Here is a 17,729-nt window from a genome sequence, read left to right as displayed (position 1 = left end):
AATAAATATTTACACATACATTTACAATAGACATCTAAATGTTATCATACTTTATAGAAATTATAATTAAAAATAGTTAATTATAGTCTAATTAAACCACAATCAAAGTTTCATTAACTAATTATAAAAATTTCCATCAATTTCCATAACTTTTTTCAAAATTTCCCTCAACATCGATATTTCGAACCTTGATTTGGACTATACTAGACTCAAATATCAAGTTTATATTTCAACAATATACACATAAGAAAAAAAGATAAAAGATGTCCTCAACACATAAATCTTGTAAACCACATCTAAAACACAAGGTTTTTTTTTTTTTTTTTTTTTTTTATAAACATCATACATTATCACAAAACGAACGAGATAATCAAAATGTCCCCTATCACGGGAATCTCCCACAAAACAACCCACCCCTTAGAACTTAGCATAGGTGCAAGTATTTGGGTACGAGTAAGCATAATAGTTCAAAAAGGGCATGTACATTTTGCAAAAATTCGTCTTCCTCCATTAATAGACACAATGACAGATCAAAAGGAAAAAACATGAACAAGAAGTTGGATGATTTGAACTGTTTATACTATAAACTTTATAGACCAAGTTGTCCAATCCATTCTTAGCCAAAATTCACTCCTCAAATTTAGTAAATACAGAGGTGTAACGCTCCCAATTCAACAGATCTCTAATTCTTAACATTCTTCCTTTATTTAAAAAAAAAAAAATCTTAATCAACATATCAATAACCATCAAGGGGTCTATTTCAAAGGAGGATGACTTCGACCGTCAGGTATGCGGTGAATCCGTCCAGCGTGGAGTTTGAAGCCAAGGTAACTCCGGTGGTTCTCACTTCTTGTATAATGGCCGCCACCGGAGGCCTCATGTTCGGTTACGACATCGGTGTTTCTGGTAAGTAATAAATATAAATAATTAGGAATTGAAGTATAATTGTTGAAAGAATTGATAAAAAAAAAAAAATGGATATATGCGTTAAAAGTGTTGATGTAATTAAATTTCTAGCTACCTAAAAATTTAAGTCGTGTTTAGAGATTATTTAGTTTTTGCTTTTTGGTTTTTAGAAATTAAATTCTCATTTGATATCTATTTGATTTTTTGGTTTTATGTTTATAAAAATTAAGTCTATAAACACCTTTTATAACTCTAGATTTCTTGCTTTTTTATACTTTATATTTACATATTTTTAAAACCAAGCCAAAGTTTGAAAATTAGAAAAAGTAGCTCTTAAAAACATGTTTTTGTTTTTGGAATTTAGCTAAGAATTCTATTCAAGTGCTTAAGAAAGATGCAAACTATTGTAGGAAAATATGGTTAATTAAATAGATATAATTTTCAAAAAACAAAAACAAAAAACTGGGTGCCATTTGGTAACCATTTTATTTTTAGTTTTGGGTTTTTGAAAATTAAGTCTATTTTCTCTTCATTTCTTACCATGATCTACATCTTTATTAAGTATAATAGTTGAATTCTTAATCAAATTAAAAAAAAAAAAAATAAAAGCTATTTTTTTTAGTTTTCAAAATTTGGCTTAATTTTTTAACCATTAATAAAAAAGTAGATAACAAATGAAAAATTTTAGAGATAGAAGGCTTAATTTTCAAAACCAAAAACTAGAAAAGCAAATCGTTACCAAACGAGGTCGAAATGATTACCAAACAGGATCTACATTTTTTCCTCCCAATTTGGTTTTCATTTTTCTTAAGTAAAAGAGTTGAATATTTAACCAAATTCGAAAAAGAAAAATATTTATTTAAAAAGCTAAAGCTTAGTTTGGTAACCATTTATTACTATTTTTTAAATAAAACATATTTCTCCTCGATTTCATCTTTCTTAAGTAAACATTAGTAAAATAGTTTAATTCTGGGCCAAATTCTAAAAAGAAATACCAATTTTTTTTTTTCAAAAGTTGACTTGATTTTTAAAACTAAATAGATACAAAACGGCCAAATTTAGTATATATAACAAAACAAAAAAGTGAATGAAAGTGGTGTATGTACTGCAATTTTGAAAAAGAAAAAAAAAATAAATGGTTACTAAACGAGCTGTAACTTTCGAGTCAATCAACGATAGAAAATGGCATGAAACCTCTAATCTCATACTCAAACTCAATAATATCATTTCCTTGTATATTAATATTGATTTGCAACATTTTAAGTTAATCGGTGATTTAACCGATACAATAACATATGGTGTGGGTGCAGGGGGAGTGGTGTCAATGCCTTCATTCCTGAAAGAGTTCTTTCCAATAGTGTACGAAAGAACACAAAATGAAAAAGAAGAGGGCAACAATTACTGTAAATACGACCACCAAGGCTTACAATTGTTCACATCTTCACTTTATGTGGCTGCTGTATTAGCCACATTAATTGCATCATACACAACCAGAGTTTTGGGTCGGAAAAAGACAATGGTCATTGCTGGAATTTTCTTCATTGTTGGAACCATGTTAAACTCCACTGCCATTAGCCTTTTCATGCTCATTCTTGGGAGAATTTCTCTGGGTATTGGAGTTGGATTTGCCAACCAGGTTAGAAAATTCTTCGAGGCTTTTTTTTTTTTTTTTTTTCCTTGTTTTCTTTTACATTTGAAATTGAGTAGTTTTTTTCTTTTTTCTTTTAAAAAATAAATAAATAATAGGCAGTACCATTGTTTCTGTCGGAGATAGCGCCAACGAGGATGCGTGGAGCTTTGAATATATTGTTTCAATTCGATGTTACCGTCGGGATTATGTTCGCTAACCTCATTAATTATGGCACATCCAAGTAAGTCAACCTAGTTGGATTAATTAAAAATCTCTTCTATAAAAATGCTTTTAGGAAAAATATGTAGGTTGGACTAGTTTTTAATTGGTCTCTAAGTTTTCAGGAAGTTTTGGGTTTTATTTGACTTTTGATATTTAGGGTTTGTTTCAATTTGGTCTTTTAAGTTTTATGATTTAGATTTTTAACCTTGACTGTTTAGTAAATACATGTTTTTAGACGTTAATGTTTATTAATTATTTTAAAAAAATTAATTAATTAATACACATTAACATCGAAGTCTAAAGTGATAAATTTTGAAACCTAGAGACAAATTAAAACAAAACTTAAATTTTAAGGGTAAAATTATAACATTTTGAAACTAAGTGTCTACAATGAAATCAAACTCAAAATTTATTGATTAAGATCGGTGGGTGTCTTACCCAAAAGAGTTTAAAATGGGGAAGTGAAGTTGTGAGCACCACTCCTTATTTTATCCGAGGAGTGGACCTTACCTCTAAACACATAAAGAAATATTTAAGGAATTAATCTATTATATAATTAATATTTCATAAATATCCTAAAATTTAGTAATATTTCAAAAAATCTAACAATTTTTTACATTTTTTACGTTTGGATAGATTCTCTCTCATCTTTTAATTTCGTAATATTTTAAAATAAAAAAATATATCATTTTTGGATTTAGTATTAATTGTATAAGGCTTTTAATTTTTTCAAATATTATTAATTACATTATCTCTTATCGATAAATTTTCAAAATATTTAATTCTTTCCTTATTTCTACCATTTTTTTATTTTTACTTTTTTTTTATTTATTAATTTCAATTGATATTCGTTTAATACAAGATATTTCAAATTCATGTTTTCCTCATTTTAGTAGATTTCGTTTATTTTCCTCCATATTAATAATTAAAAATGGACTTCTCCATTAAGAACTCAAGTATATGTGGAATATACTGTAATATACAAGAAAATTTAAATATACATCACATATACCATTGTCTATTTTTTGGTATATTTACATATATTTAGAAAAAAAGATATATATCGCATATATCGTTCAATATATAAGACGACATATCATACTTTGTCTTATTTATGCACCTATCAAATATACTCTATTTAGTTCTAAAAAATCAACATGTCTTTATATATCAAATAAACCTTTTTTTCTCATTTGAAACTAATTACCAATTTATGTTTTCTTTTATGAGAGCAACAATTTTTAGATTTTTAGAGTAGCTTTCCTTACTTATGTATATTTTGAAAATATAAACAAAAACATTCTCTTACATGATTATTTTGATATTAATATTATTATATATATGTTTATTAAAAAAAATTAATGGTTAGAAGGGCTAAACAGGTAAATTGAGTCAAACATTTGTGCAAAATAATAGTCTATTGGACTATTCATTTAAAAAATAGGGAAGTTTAGACAATTGTATAATTAAACCTATATATATATATAGAAAGTCCTAACATAAATTTTTATGCTTTATTAACTCCTTCCTCAGTCAACTTTTCAAATCCAGCTGGTTTTGAAATTTAGGATCAAATAGAAACTAGATACAAAATAAAACTTAAAAAAGAAAGTAATTTTCACAAGTTTTTATTCTCTAATTGCTAACAAATCCCCAAGATTGAAACAACCTTATATGATATTAGGATCGGGTGCGGATGGGGATGGAGGCTATCAATGGCATTAGCTGGCGTTCCGGCGATGCTATTAACTGTGGGAGCTATCTCAGTTGATGATACTCCAAATAGTTTGATTCAACGTGGGTATTTGGAGAAAGGCAAATTGGTTCTGAGCAAAATTAGAGGCACAGACAAGATCGAGTCAGAGTATTTGGAGATCGTTGAAGCAAGTCGCATTGCTCAAGGTGTCAAACATCCTTTTGCAATGCTTCTTACGCGCCAACATCGACCGCCTTTAGTTATTGCCATATTGTTTCAAGTCTTCCAACAACTCACTGGAATGAACGCAATTATGTTCTATGCTCCAATTTTATTCAACACATTGGGATTTGGTAACGATGCATCTTTGTACTCCTCTGCAATAACAGGGATCGTTAATGTCCTTGCTACATTGATCTCTATTTATTCAGTTGATAAAGTTGGCCGACGAATGTTGTTGTTAGAAGCTGGAGTTCAAATGTTCATTTCACAAACGATCATTTCAGTTGTGTTAGGCTTGAAATTCCAAGACAACTCTAATAATCTATCCCAAGGGTTGGCCATTTTGGTGGTGTTGATGGCGTGCATTTTTGTTTCCTCTTTTGCTTGGTCTTGGGGACCACTTGGATGGTTGATACCTAGTGAAATTTTTCCACTGGAGACACGATCGGCTGGGCAAAGTGTGACAGTTTGTGTGAATATGATGTTCACGTTTATGATAGCTCAATCTTTTTTGTCCATGTTGTGCTATATGAAACATTGGATATTCTTGTTTTTCTCTAGTTGTGTGATTGTAATGTCATTGTTTGTGTTCTTTTTGGTGCCGGAGACAAAGGGTATTCCAATTGAAGATATGAAGGAAAGAGTATGGAAGCAACATTGGTTTTGGAAGAGATTTATGGATAATGTGGTCGAAGAGACGAAGTATTCTTTTTGAATCTACTATATATATTATATGTACATTAGAGAAATGTTTTGTATTCAAGTGTCCATCTACATACGCTAATGTAATGAAATGAGATCGAGAATGGAAAAACAGGTTAAATTTAGATCTTTCATATATGATCTTGATTATAGATATTATCTAGTGATGGTGAAATGAAATGTTTTATCATAATGTCAAAACTTTATTTACAACAAAGAAGATATAATTTTCTAACAAAGAAAACTCAAATTTGAGTGTTTAGTAGTATGTCCATGTGGTGGATTTTTGGCTCCCTTGTACGTCATTGAAAAACAAAGTCTTCATTTCAAAATGGAGTTTGAGAATAACTTAACTAGTTAAAGACATATACTTTCAACCGTAACTAATTCAAGGAGAATGAAAGTGAAAGAACAAGGAGAAACAAAAGGGAAGGATGGTGATGGAGTTAGAGTGGATAGGGGAGTGGGCAGCATTGATAAATCATTGAAAGAGGTTGGTATTTTCTCACATCAATCTAACAATTTTCGATTTGTGACCGATAATTCTCTTGGTAGAGATTCATTTTAAACCTATTTCACAAAACTTAGGGATTAACCGTGCATGTTTAACTCTTACAAAATATTAGGGGAAAAAAGTACACGTTTTAAAAAACGTAAACCAAAGTAACCAATATATTAGGTAAAAACTCAAAGACCAAAAATGTATTATCTTCTGTACTTTAATGTGAAAAATATTTTAATAAAACAAAAAATTAGATATATTATAATATATTTGAGAGTGATTTTAAAATAGTTAAAATCACTTTTGTTATCAAAAGTGTAAACATGATTTTAATCCTTTGAAATCAAGGTTAAAACTCTGGTCATTCCAGAAGAAGAAGATAACTTTAGAAAGTAGATTAAGACCTAAATTTATATCATGAGACCAAATCATTGATTTGACTTTTAATCAATTACACTGGTGAGGTATATGTGTATTTTTATTTATTATTATTATCACTATTATTATTTTAAATTAAGACTAAACATCAAATTCGTGAATTTTTTTAATCCAAGCCAGAAAAGTCAGCAACTTTGACTGTTCATTAGCAGAGGAAGTAACCAACATTTTCTTCCATTATATTTATAAACTTGTTTCTTTCTCTAATGGTCTGACCGTTTCTTTCAAATTTCAATGGCTTCTATTGAATTTTTACATCTCTCTCTACCATTATTTCTCTGTTTTCTCCAATGTTACGCCCAAACCCAGTCCCCAAACAACACAATCAAATTGGGTTCATCAATCATTGCTGGATCCAACGAATTCTGGCGATCCTCCTCCGGCGATTTTGCTTTCGGGTTTCACCAAATCGTCGATGGCAGATACCTTGTCGGCATAGTGTTCGACAAAACTCCGGAGAGAACTTTGGCATGGTCCGCCAACAGAGACGATCCAGCAAAGGCTAATTCCACCGTTCTTCTCAAACCCACCGGCTCATTTGTTCTAATTCATGCCAACAACACCCAAGTTTCGATCTACAATGGCACAGCCACAAGCTCTGCTTTCATGTCCAACAATGGCAACTTTATGCTCCTGAATTCCTCCTCCAATCCCATATGGCAAAGCTTCGATCATCCAACCAACACCCTTTTGCCTGGACAGGCCCTCCGCATCGGCCAACGCCTGATCTCCAATGCCAACGGCACCGCTGATTATTCCACCGGCCGGTTCATGTTGGAAGTTCAAGGATTCGACGGTAATGTCATCATGTCTGCTTTTCGGTACGTCGACCCTGCTTACAAATTTACCGGAACCGTCAATAACAAAAACGCCGCCATCGTCTTCAACCAGACCACAGCTTTCTTGTATGTAGTCAATGACACGACCATCATCTATTCTATGACATCCCAAACCCAACTGACGGTGTCAGTAAAAGACTACTACCACAGAGCAACGGTTGATGATCAGGGTAACTTCCAGCAGCTGATTCGGATCAAGAACGGCGGAGGCGAGTGGCGATCAGTGTGGAAGTTTGTTGAAAATCCTTGTATGGTGAGTAATATTTGTGGGGTGTTTGGATTTTGCACCACAAATGATAATCAAAACGTGAATTGTGAGTGTTTAGAAGGGTATTCACCAATTGATCCAAACAAACCTTCCAAAGGATGCTATCCAAATAAGATTGTGGACTTTTGTTCAGATTCAAATTTCAAAATTGTCAAGCTTGAAAATGCTGATTTCCCATTTCTTAAGGACTCTGACGCAACAATGGTTGAAGCTACAGATGTAAACCAGTGCGAGGAAGTTTTGAGGAACGAGTGTTTCCGTACAGCGGCTGTGTATTATGATGGTGCTTGTTACAAGAAGAGGATGCCATTGTTAAACGCAAGAGGAAACATTCCAGATACGAATAATCACGTGGCATTCCTTAAAGTTCCCGCAAACAATAACATCCATAGCAAAAAATCCCCTTCTAAGGAAGTTCTGCTAGCAATATTTGTGCTCTGTTCAACATTTGCTGTTGTTTTTATAGCCATGGCCATTTATTATCATCCCATTACAATGGGTTTCTTTCAAAGGAAGAAGCCTACAAAGCCAAAGCCATTGGAGGTGAATTTGAAGGCATTTTCATACAACGAATTGAAAGAAGCAACTAATGGATTCAAAAACCAACTTGGGAGAGGAGCTTTTGGCAGTGTTTATAATGGAGTTTTGATGTTAAACGATCAAGAAGTTGAGGTAGCCGTGAAGCAATTGGAGAAGGTGATTGAACAAGGAGAGAAGGAGTTCATCACAGAAGTCCAAGTGATTGGATTAACTCATCATAGAAACTTAGTTCGTTTATTGGGTTTCTGCAATGAAGGAGATCATCGGTTGTTGGTTTATGAGCTGATGAAAAATGGTCCTTTATCAAATTTCCTCTTTGGGGAGAGAGAAATTCAAAACCCCAAATGGGAAAACAGAGCAAAAATGGTGTTGGAAATTGCAAATGGGTTGTTATATTTACACGAAGAGTGCGACACCCAGATCGTCCATTGCGATATAAAGCCACAAAATATTCTCCTAGATGAGAATTACACAGCAAAAATCTCGGATTTCGGCTTAGCAAAACTGATGAAGAAAAACCAGACACACACAGCCACGATGATAAGAGGAACAATGGGATATATGGCGCCAGAATGGCTGAAGAATGCACCTGTTACAACAAAAGTAGATGTTTATAGCTTTGGAGTAATGTTGTTAGAGATCATATTTCGTAGAAGGCATGTTGAAGAAGAAAAGGAGATGATGCAATAATACTTGTGGATTGGGTTGTAAGTTGCGTGAGAGCAGAAAGATTGAAAGACATAATAAGCCATGATTCTGAAGCATTGAATGATTACAGAAGGTTTGAAAGGATAACAATGGTGGGTTTATGGTGCATTTGTCCAAATCCTGCACTTAGGCCATCAATGAAAGAGGTTGTGCTGATGCTAGAAGGAGACATTGAAGTGAGAATTCCACCTTTGGTTGAAACAGATGCTTATTTGCATGGTTAATGTTTTGATTAAGTAATTATGATGTAATTATTGACTGAGATTAGAGACAAGTTATAGATGAATCATAGAAAAATAAGAGAAAATTACAGATGAAATCATAGAAAAATGAGAGAAAATTACACTTTTAGTCCTTTAGTCCCCAAAATTTTAAACTCAATATTACTTGCTGAGGTTTGCTTTTGCTACCACTGTAAGTCCCTCCATTGGGTTTTTCGTTAATTCTTAACGAAAAGTTGACGTGACAATTAATTTTTATTAGAATATATTTTTCTTAATTTCTTAATTATTAAATTAAAAATATATTTTCTTTTCTCCCTCTCCCTCTTCTTCTTTCTCCCTCCCTCTCATGACTGCCACCTCCCAACTTCTTCTTTGAATATTCAAAAGTACCTAATGGAAGAAGAATTATTACACTTGAAGCCATCGGACTTGAATTATAGTAATAGTAGTTTTCTTTTTTTTTTTTTTAAACCACGTAGTTGTTAAATTTAATTTAGCTAACAAGATAAAAGATATCACTGTCCTTTCATTTAATTGTGTAATTACATTCAACAAATTTATTTGAAAGATTTGGTAGAAAGACTTTGACTTAATTTGGTAGAAAGACTTTGACTTATTTACTTAATTCGTCATGGTCAATTTAAAACACCTACTAAAATTTTTTAATATGTTAAAATTAAGGTTTATCCTAGACTTTAAAAAAAATAATAAAATAAAAACTATATTTTCAATCTTATTTATCACAAATTTTTCATTATGTATCTTATAAAATACATTAATAAATTATGATAATTAATAACAACCATTCAGCTTAAACAAACTCATATATAACATGTCATTGGTGTCCATGCTTGTGTTATTGTCAATATTAGGATATGTTGTTAAAATTAAGTAGAGTGTTAAACCAAAATTTGTAGAACATAAACATATATTCAGACAACTTACCCAACAAGTAGCACCACCTGTCTTGAAGAAGCAGGCTACGTAACGCAACTGTTTGGTTGGATTTATCCTTAATTACTTTGTAGACTCTCAAATTCAAACGCCACCCATAATCCTTTTCTTTCTCCTCCTTGATTTTTCTCAACTTTCTAATACAAGTCAAAATTTTTTGTATCAAATCAAATGAACATTACAATGCAGCTTCCAAAGACCCTTCATTTCAAATTCAAACCCAATTTTTCATAACTTCTTCAACTCCATCTGGATATATACTGCAACAACTAACAACATCCCATGGCGTCCATGATATTTCTTTCATTTGTTCTTCTAAACTTCTATAAGTGTTTGGCTCAAAATGGCTCCCCCATAAGCCGGGGTTCCTCCATAGCTGCAGGATCTAACCATACTTGGCTTTCTCCATCTGGGGATTTTGCCTTCGGTTTCTATCGTCTTCCCAACAATCTCTACCTTGTCGGAATCTGGTTTGATAAAATCCCACAGACACTGGTTTGGTCGGCCAATCGTGACAATCCGGCACCACCAAATTCCCTCGTCAAGTTGAACAGAACCGGCCAGTTTGTGCTCTCGTTCCCAAATGGCATCATTATTCAACCAATATTCAAAGAGCAGCAGGCCCCAGCAAGTTCCGGCCAAATGCAGGACGATGGCAACTTCGTGTTGAAAGACTCCAATTTCGTGGCTGTCGGGCAAAGCTTTGATTCGCCGACAGACACGCTCCTCCCCGGACAGATTTTGGGGGTTGACAAAAAGATGTTCTCTGCAAAAAACATATCAGATTTCTCAACTGGGAATTTCATGTTGCAAATGCAAAAGGATGGGAATCTGGTGCTTTCCAATTACCACTTCTCCAATGTTGGGTATTGGTTCACAATAGCAACTAACATTGAAAACACTGTGTTAGTGTTTGATAAATCCTCTGCTTTAATGTACCTCACAAATAGAATTAACCCAAATGGACAGAGTTTACGCAATTTGACAGTCAATGTTCCAGCCCCAGTTGGAGATTACTACCACAGAGCAACAATAAATGTCCATGGCGATTTCAGGCAATATGTTTACCCGAAAAGTAACGGCAGTGAATGGATAAAGGTTTGGGGAGCCATGAGAGACCCTTGCCTTGTGAACACGGTTTGCGGCTTAAATGGGCTCTGCAAATCACCCGACAACGATACCGTAACCTGCGATTGCTTGCCAGGTTTTGTTCATTTGGATCCGGCTGATGCTTGGAAAGGCTGTCGACCGGAAACAGTAATCAATTACTGTATGGGAGATTCCGGGAAGAATTTTACCCTCCAGGTGATCGAGGATGTGGATATTGACTTGCCCCCTGAATCAGAGCCTTTCTCAGATTTGGTTCGTATGTTCAATGTCGATTTTGAGAGCTGCAAAAGAGCAATCATGGAAGATTGTTACGTTATGGCTGCAACTTGGAAGAATTCGACATGTCTGAAGAAGAGGACGCCGTTGATGAATGGTAGAAACACTAATATTACCAAAGGAACCAAAACTCTAATCAGAGTGCCTTTATTTTTTAAAAACAGTTCAGAAGTTCATGACGGCAAAAACGAAAACAATTTTAACTACCGAAAAGTCCTGGAGATTGGCAATATAATCGCCGGAGTTTTGGCTTTTTGCTTCGGTGCCGTTGTCGTTTTCTATCATCCAACGGCTCGAAGATTGATTAGGAGAAAGAACTTTTTAAGTGCGAGTGCCATTGGAATCAATTTCCGAGAATTCACTTTCCAGGAATTGGTTGATGCAACCGATGGATTCAAAAAGATCCTTGGCCAGGGAAGTTCTTGTAAAGTAGTTCGTGGGAATTTACACATAGACGGTATCGATGTGGAAATTGCAGTGAAAGTGCTCGACAAAATGACTGAAAGAACCGAGACAGAGTTCGTGACAGAGCTAAGAATCATCGGCCGAACATATCACACAAATTTGGTCAGATTGTTAGGTTACTGCATCGAAAACAAGAAGCAACTTCTTCTAGTGTACGAGCTAATGCCCAATGGAGCACTATCAAGATTCCTCTTCGACAATGGCGAAAACATGGGAGCACTATCAAGATTCCTCTTCGACAATGGCGAAAACACTATCAAGATTTCTAATTGTAATTGGACACAAAGGGTAGAAATCGCAAAGGGGATAGCTAGAGGGTTAGCGTACTTACACGAAGAATGCGAGACACAGATCATCCACTGCGATGTGAAGCCTCAAAACGTGCTGCTCGACGCCAATTACGCAGCGAAGATCGCAGATTTTGGGATATCGAAATTGTTGAAGAAGGACCAAACGAGAACGAACACAGAGGCGAGAGGAACGGCAGGGTACATGGCGCCAGAGTGGCTGAGGGGCGCTCCGGTGACGGCAAAGGTGGACGTGTACAGCTATGGGGTAATGCTATTGGAAATCATTTGTTGCAGAAGACACATTGAGTTGGATCGAGTGGAAGAAGAAAGTGAGGAGGAGGATTTGGTACTATCGAATTGGGTTCTGAGTCGCGCGGCGGCCGGGAATCTAGAGACGGTGGTCGGAGATAAGGCGGAAATTTTGATGGATTTCGAGAGGTTTAAACGAATGGCAATGGTGGGATTGTGGTGCATTCATCCAGATGCATCTCAAAGACCATCAATGAAGAAGGTTACCCAAATGTTGGAAGGCACCGCCGAAGTTGGAACCCCTCCTCTGCTTCTCTGTTCCTGAATATCTCGCCTCTTCCGCTTCTCTGGGCCAAAATTTCATAAAAGGATTCCAATCTCAAAATTTTTTGGAGATCGAAAGAGAATTAAGAGAGGAGAAGAGAGATTGGAATTTTTTTTCTTAGAACTATTTTTCTTCACTGTCTTCTTTGTCAAACGAAGAAAAAGAAGCCAAAAAAATCCCAATTCCTCACTCACCACGTCCTGAGTTGAGAAATTAGGGAAGTAAGTTATTTCTTTCTCTTAGTTTTAAAATATTAAAATTAATAAATAAATAAATAATTTTAATATAAGATATAAACTAACTTAATATATTACTATATGTTATATCATATATAATTAAACTAAATTAATTATATCACATATAATTAATTCCCTCAATTAACTTGAACAATTCAAATTAATCCAAAATTGATTCTCATTTAAACTTTGTTCAACTACAGAAGGGAATTCATTGACCTGTAGATTGAAGCTACAATAGTACTTGAATAATTAATTAAACTTCTTTAATTAATTCATTCAACATTCATTAATTTTCAGGCAGTCCACTAAAGACCAACAGTTGCACTCTTCGCACTACAAATATATTTTTGTGTCCATTAGATATAACTAATCGACGGTGCAATTACCCTTCATAAATTGTTCGTAAGTACAGTTAGGCCAAAATTACCGTTTTGGCTCTATAGTTACATCTAACTCCTTAAGTACCACTGATCCCTAAAATGAATAATAAATCATAGTCCAACTATGACTAAACCCCTCTCGGGTCAGGAGAGGGTGTGACACTACATTGTTCAAGCCCCAAAATCAGCCCTTAAAGGAGCAATTTATCTACTTATCCTGACCTCGAGGAAGGAGTGAATTCCTTCTTATATAGCTATGTTCACATCACTCTAATTAGACGAATCCCCAAAATAGTAGGCTTGTTTAGTCGGCGATCTGGCCACTCTCACCCATACAAATCAAAGGACTGCCCTCATAGACAGGAACTCACAACTCATTCAGGATTCAAATCATGTCACCTATAGTCATCCTGGTGAAATGTGAGTCTCTATTATGAACAACGTTATATAATAAGACTAGTCATTTCATGATCCGGTCTTATATAAAATTCTTTGTATAGAATACCTCTACTCACATGTCTCCACATGAATGACTAGGATCAGATCATTTGTAGCACTTTACAATAATTGTAACATCTACAAAACGAGTCATATTCGTAGTGTCACCTGAATAAGGTATCCAGCCTTATTCATCTACTACAGACCATTTATGTTATCACCTCAACTTGATCCACTTGTATGTCTCTACATACATGTTTAAGCTACAGATGATAACCTTGGATGTTAGTTTATAGTTTCTAAGTTTAATGTTACTAAATGTCGAATAAAACATCTCATATTTTATTAAATAAATAAAATGTTTGTACAATACAATTACAAACTACAGAACCCTACGAGATTTAAGGCATCAACTCTAACACATTCCACTTTTTTTTGCTTACATCTCTCACATTGTGATTTGGGCTCTCGTTTACTCTCGTTTTCTCTCATTGTCTCCCATCTTCATCCGAGCATTTGGCCACCTTCTCGTTGGTCGTTTGTACACATTTTGCAGCGTCGTCGATCTTTGAAATGTATGCGACTCTTCTCCTTGAATGCATGTTGATATTAATTTAGGGTTCTCGCCGATTGTTTAGGGTTCACAAAAGTTCATGTCTACCTTTTGTTAAACGATCTCTCAACTTATCCTAGGCTAGCGTTTAGTATTATTTAAACGATCGGTTAGAGAAACGTAAACGATCGTTTAGATAATGATGTGCAATTATTTAGTTTTGTTTACGAGGTCGTTTAGTTCTTTGTAATGCGATCGTTTAGTTGTTTGTTATGCAATCGTTTAGGTATTGTAATATGATCGTTTGGTTGTTTATTACGCTATCATTTAGGTATTTATAATACGATCATTTAGTTATTTGTTACGCAATTGTTTAGTTGTTTGTTATCCGATCGTTTAGTTTTCTGTTACACGATCGTTTAGTCATTTGTTATACGATTGTTTAGTTTTTATTATGCGATTGTTTAGTTTTTATTATGTGGTCATTTAGTTGTTTTAGGCGATCATTTACTTATTGTGGTAATGTATACGTTTGGTAAAGGTTGTTAAGATGGTCGTCCCTACTGAAAAATATTTTCCTGCTACAGTTTCTTACCAAGTCCACAAAAGTGCATCGGTTATTAAGAAAAAGTTGACAAAAGAGCATATGAAAATGCTTAGGATAACGGCCTTTGGTCCATTGTTGGATGTATATCTTGTATTTAATGGGCAAATTTTTCACCATTTTTTGTTGAGGGAGGTAACATATGCGAATCCAAACGTTATATCATTCAACATACTGGGGAAAAAGGTAACATTCTCTCAAGACGATTTTAATTTGATAACTGGGTTAGCCGAGCAAGGAAATAATACAAAGAGAAACAACCAGTGAGAGACTGCAACAACTCATTTTTAGACCGAAGGACCCAAATGATAAGGATTGTTCTTAAAATGATATGAAAAATGCATTCGAGAAGTTCACTTTTACAAACGATGAAGATGCCATCAAGATTGCATTGGCATTATTCTTCGAAATGGTGATGATTGGAAAAGACAAGAAAACCTAATTTGATGTGAGAACATTTGGGATTGGCGATGACCCCGAAGTCTTTAGACATAATGACTAGTCGTCTGTCTTTTTCAAACATACATTGAATAGTATGAAAACTATCATGTACGGGAAGAAGGAGGCACATGAGACAAAGAAAGCAGTAAATGCTCATCATGCCTCATATTACTATATAAAGGGATTTGCACTTACACTCCAGGTATATACTTTCATTTCCATTTCACTTTAATTTGTATGTTATGTATGTGTAACAAAGCTCCCATGTTATAGGTTTGGGCTTACAAAATTGTATCCACGTCCAAGTAAGTTCATAGCCATGAAAGTCAACAAAGCTGCAATTCCTAGAATTCTTAGATGGACTTTTTCTCGTGCTCCATCTTATAAATCATTGAGTAAGAATGTGTTTCAGCCTAAAAAAGTAAGCGTTCCAATCACTTTTTAATTATTGGCATCTATCATAGGTTCATGCATTCTGACTTATTCATTCGTTTATGTATAGACTCTTGTTTTGACGAGACTTGTACCGAGCACAAAGAAGATAAAGTATAAGGAGGACTAGTTGGAAGGACTCGATGTTGAAGGAAGAAGGATTGAGAAGATTGAGTCATGACCACTCTCTTGATACCCATGAGTCCTTTGAGGGGTACAATGGGTTCAACCAACATGTTGGGAAGCAAGAACACCCTCCATCCAATGAACCCCATATTGGTGAACAAGATCAGCATGTGACTAAGCATCGTACCGTAGAGCCCAAATAATCATGTAGGTCGGTTCAGACTAACCAGGAGAAGGGTAAAAGCAGGTAAGATGAATCATCAAATACGCAACATAAGTCCTCAAAACATCGCCATTCCAAATCGTACATAGTTCTTAAAGAGGAAATTAAAGAAGTTCGCAAAGATTTGGCAAATTTGACTACCATGGTTCGTCAAATGGGTGATACATTTATTGTCCAACATCATCTGATGGGCCAACAGCTGAACGAAATAAAGTTGCTAGTCCAGCGTCTATATGGGATATGTATGTATATAATCCTAAAAGATCGATTGGAAAATCGTAAAAGATCGTTTGGAAAATCGTAAAAGATCGTTTGGATAATCTTGAACGATCGTTTGGATAATTCTAAATGATCATTCAAGATAATTCAAATGATCGTTTAGAAAATCTTAAACGATCGTGTGGATATTTCTAAACGATCATTTAGAAAATCTTAAACGAACGTGTGGATATTTCTCAACGATCGTGTAGAAAATGTTAAATAATCGTGTAGAAAATATTAAACGATCGTTTATATAACCATGTATGATCACTTATTTACTTGTATATTTTGTGTGATTTGTACATGATAACAATGAAGGGACTCATGGCAGTAATAATAATGATGGAAATGATGATGATGGTAATAATGAAGAGACTCATGATGATGATGATGATAATAATAATAATAATAATAATAATAATAATAAAAGAACCTTCATGATGAGTAGTCCAAATTTATCAATGATCAATGCGTGGATATTGAACACAAGACAACGGAAGCAACCGCCGGTGAAAGGATTGAATTCTACATACAATTGTTCAATCTTATGAGCCACTTCGATTTAGATCCAACCAATGTTATGGAGAGTGCAACTCAAAAGGAAGCCATTAAAATCAAGTCGTTGTATGAATTAATTATCTTAACATTGGAATCAAGGTAAAGTCATCATTATCTGACTGATTTACAATTTAAACGTATAAGAAAAATGATCTCCCCGAGCACCGAAAAAGGAAGAAACCAACCAAATTTTCATCCGATGATGGAAAAAAAAAGAGGAAAAAGTCACATATGGTTGGTAACAAAGAGGGAGAAGCTCAACCACCTTCAAATGACATCCTCATCCTTCAAGTGATCATCAACCATCTATTTTAAGTGATCCACACCCTTAATCACCTTCAAAATTTTACCAAGAGGCTCAACCACATCTAATTGAGTCACAGCCACAAGCATCTGCAGCGGAATTGAAACCAACCACTGGTGTTATCAATCCCAATCCATTGGTCTCGGTACCTAACTTTCCCATAAAAATCGTTATTTCCCACGACCCGTTGTTCCCAATCCCGGATATGTTGTGGAATGCATACAAAAAATGAAAAAGGCATCCGAAAACTAAAAATGAGGAGCAAACGGTGGTATATACAGTATGAACCAAGGAGTTCTTCAGGACACTTAAGCAGAACACATGGGTGATCGGGGACGTGAGTAATTCTATAACGATAACTTATAAAATTTCTATACGGTCGTTTAGAAAATGTTACGATCACTCAAAAAACCCTAAACGATCATTTAGAAATTACCAAACGATCATTTAGCAAATATTATACGATCCTTTAGAAAATCCTCAACAATCGTTAAGACAATCGTCAATAATCATTTATAAAAGCTTGAACGATCATGTAGTAAATCTTCAAAGATTGTTTAAGAACACTTAAGCAATCGACTAGAAAATCTTATTTATATCTTTT

At 34.4% G+C, this 17,729-nt stretch overlaps 2 protein-coding genes and 1 pseudogene across 2 annotated transcripts; all 3 read left to right on the top strand.

The window, feature by feature from the left end:
• The first annotated feature begins 770 nt into the window (after positions 1-770).
• On the top strand, positions 771-5,391 carry LOC120076103 (sugar transport protein MST4-like). Its single transcript, XM_039029883.1, has 4 exons — positions 771-906; positions 2,217-2,542; positions 2,653-2,777; positions 4,443-5,391. Exons 1-4 carry the CDS (start codon positions 771-773, stop codon positions 5,389-5,391), a joined length of 1,536 nt encoding a protein of 511 aa, XP_038885811.1.
• Positions 5,392-6,435: 1,044 nt separating this feature from the next.
• LOC120084706 lies at positions 6,436-9,595 on the top strand (annotated as a pseudogene).
• A 280-nt stretch (positions 9,596-9,875) lies between these two features.
• On the top strand, positions 9,876-12,795 carry LOC120084699 (G-type lectin S-receptor-like serine/threonine-protein kinase LECRK1). Its single transcript, XM_039040512.1, has one exon. The coding sequence runs from the start codon at positions 10,134-10,136 to the stop codon at positions 12,564-12,566; it is 2,433 nt and encodes an 810-aa protein (XP_038896440.1). The 5' UTR covers positions 9,876-10,133; the 3' UTR covers positions 12,567-12,795.
• The last annotated feature ends 4,934 nt before the right edge of the window (positions 12,796-17,729 follow it).

The sequence above is a fragment of the Benincasa hispida genome, chromosome 1 (genome assembly GCF_009727055.1).
Source record: "Benincasa hispida cultivar B227 chromosome 1, ASM972705v1, whole genome shotgun sequence".
Taxonomy (NCBI): Eukaryota; Viridiplantae; Streptophyta; class Magnoliopsida; order Cucurbitales; family Cucurbitaceae; genus Benincasa; species Benincasa hispida.
The sequence above is the reverse complement of the archived record's forward strand: the minus strand, read 5'-3'. Positions and strand labels throughout refer to the sequence as shown.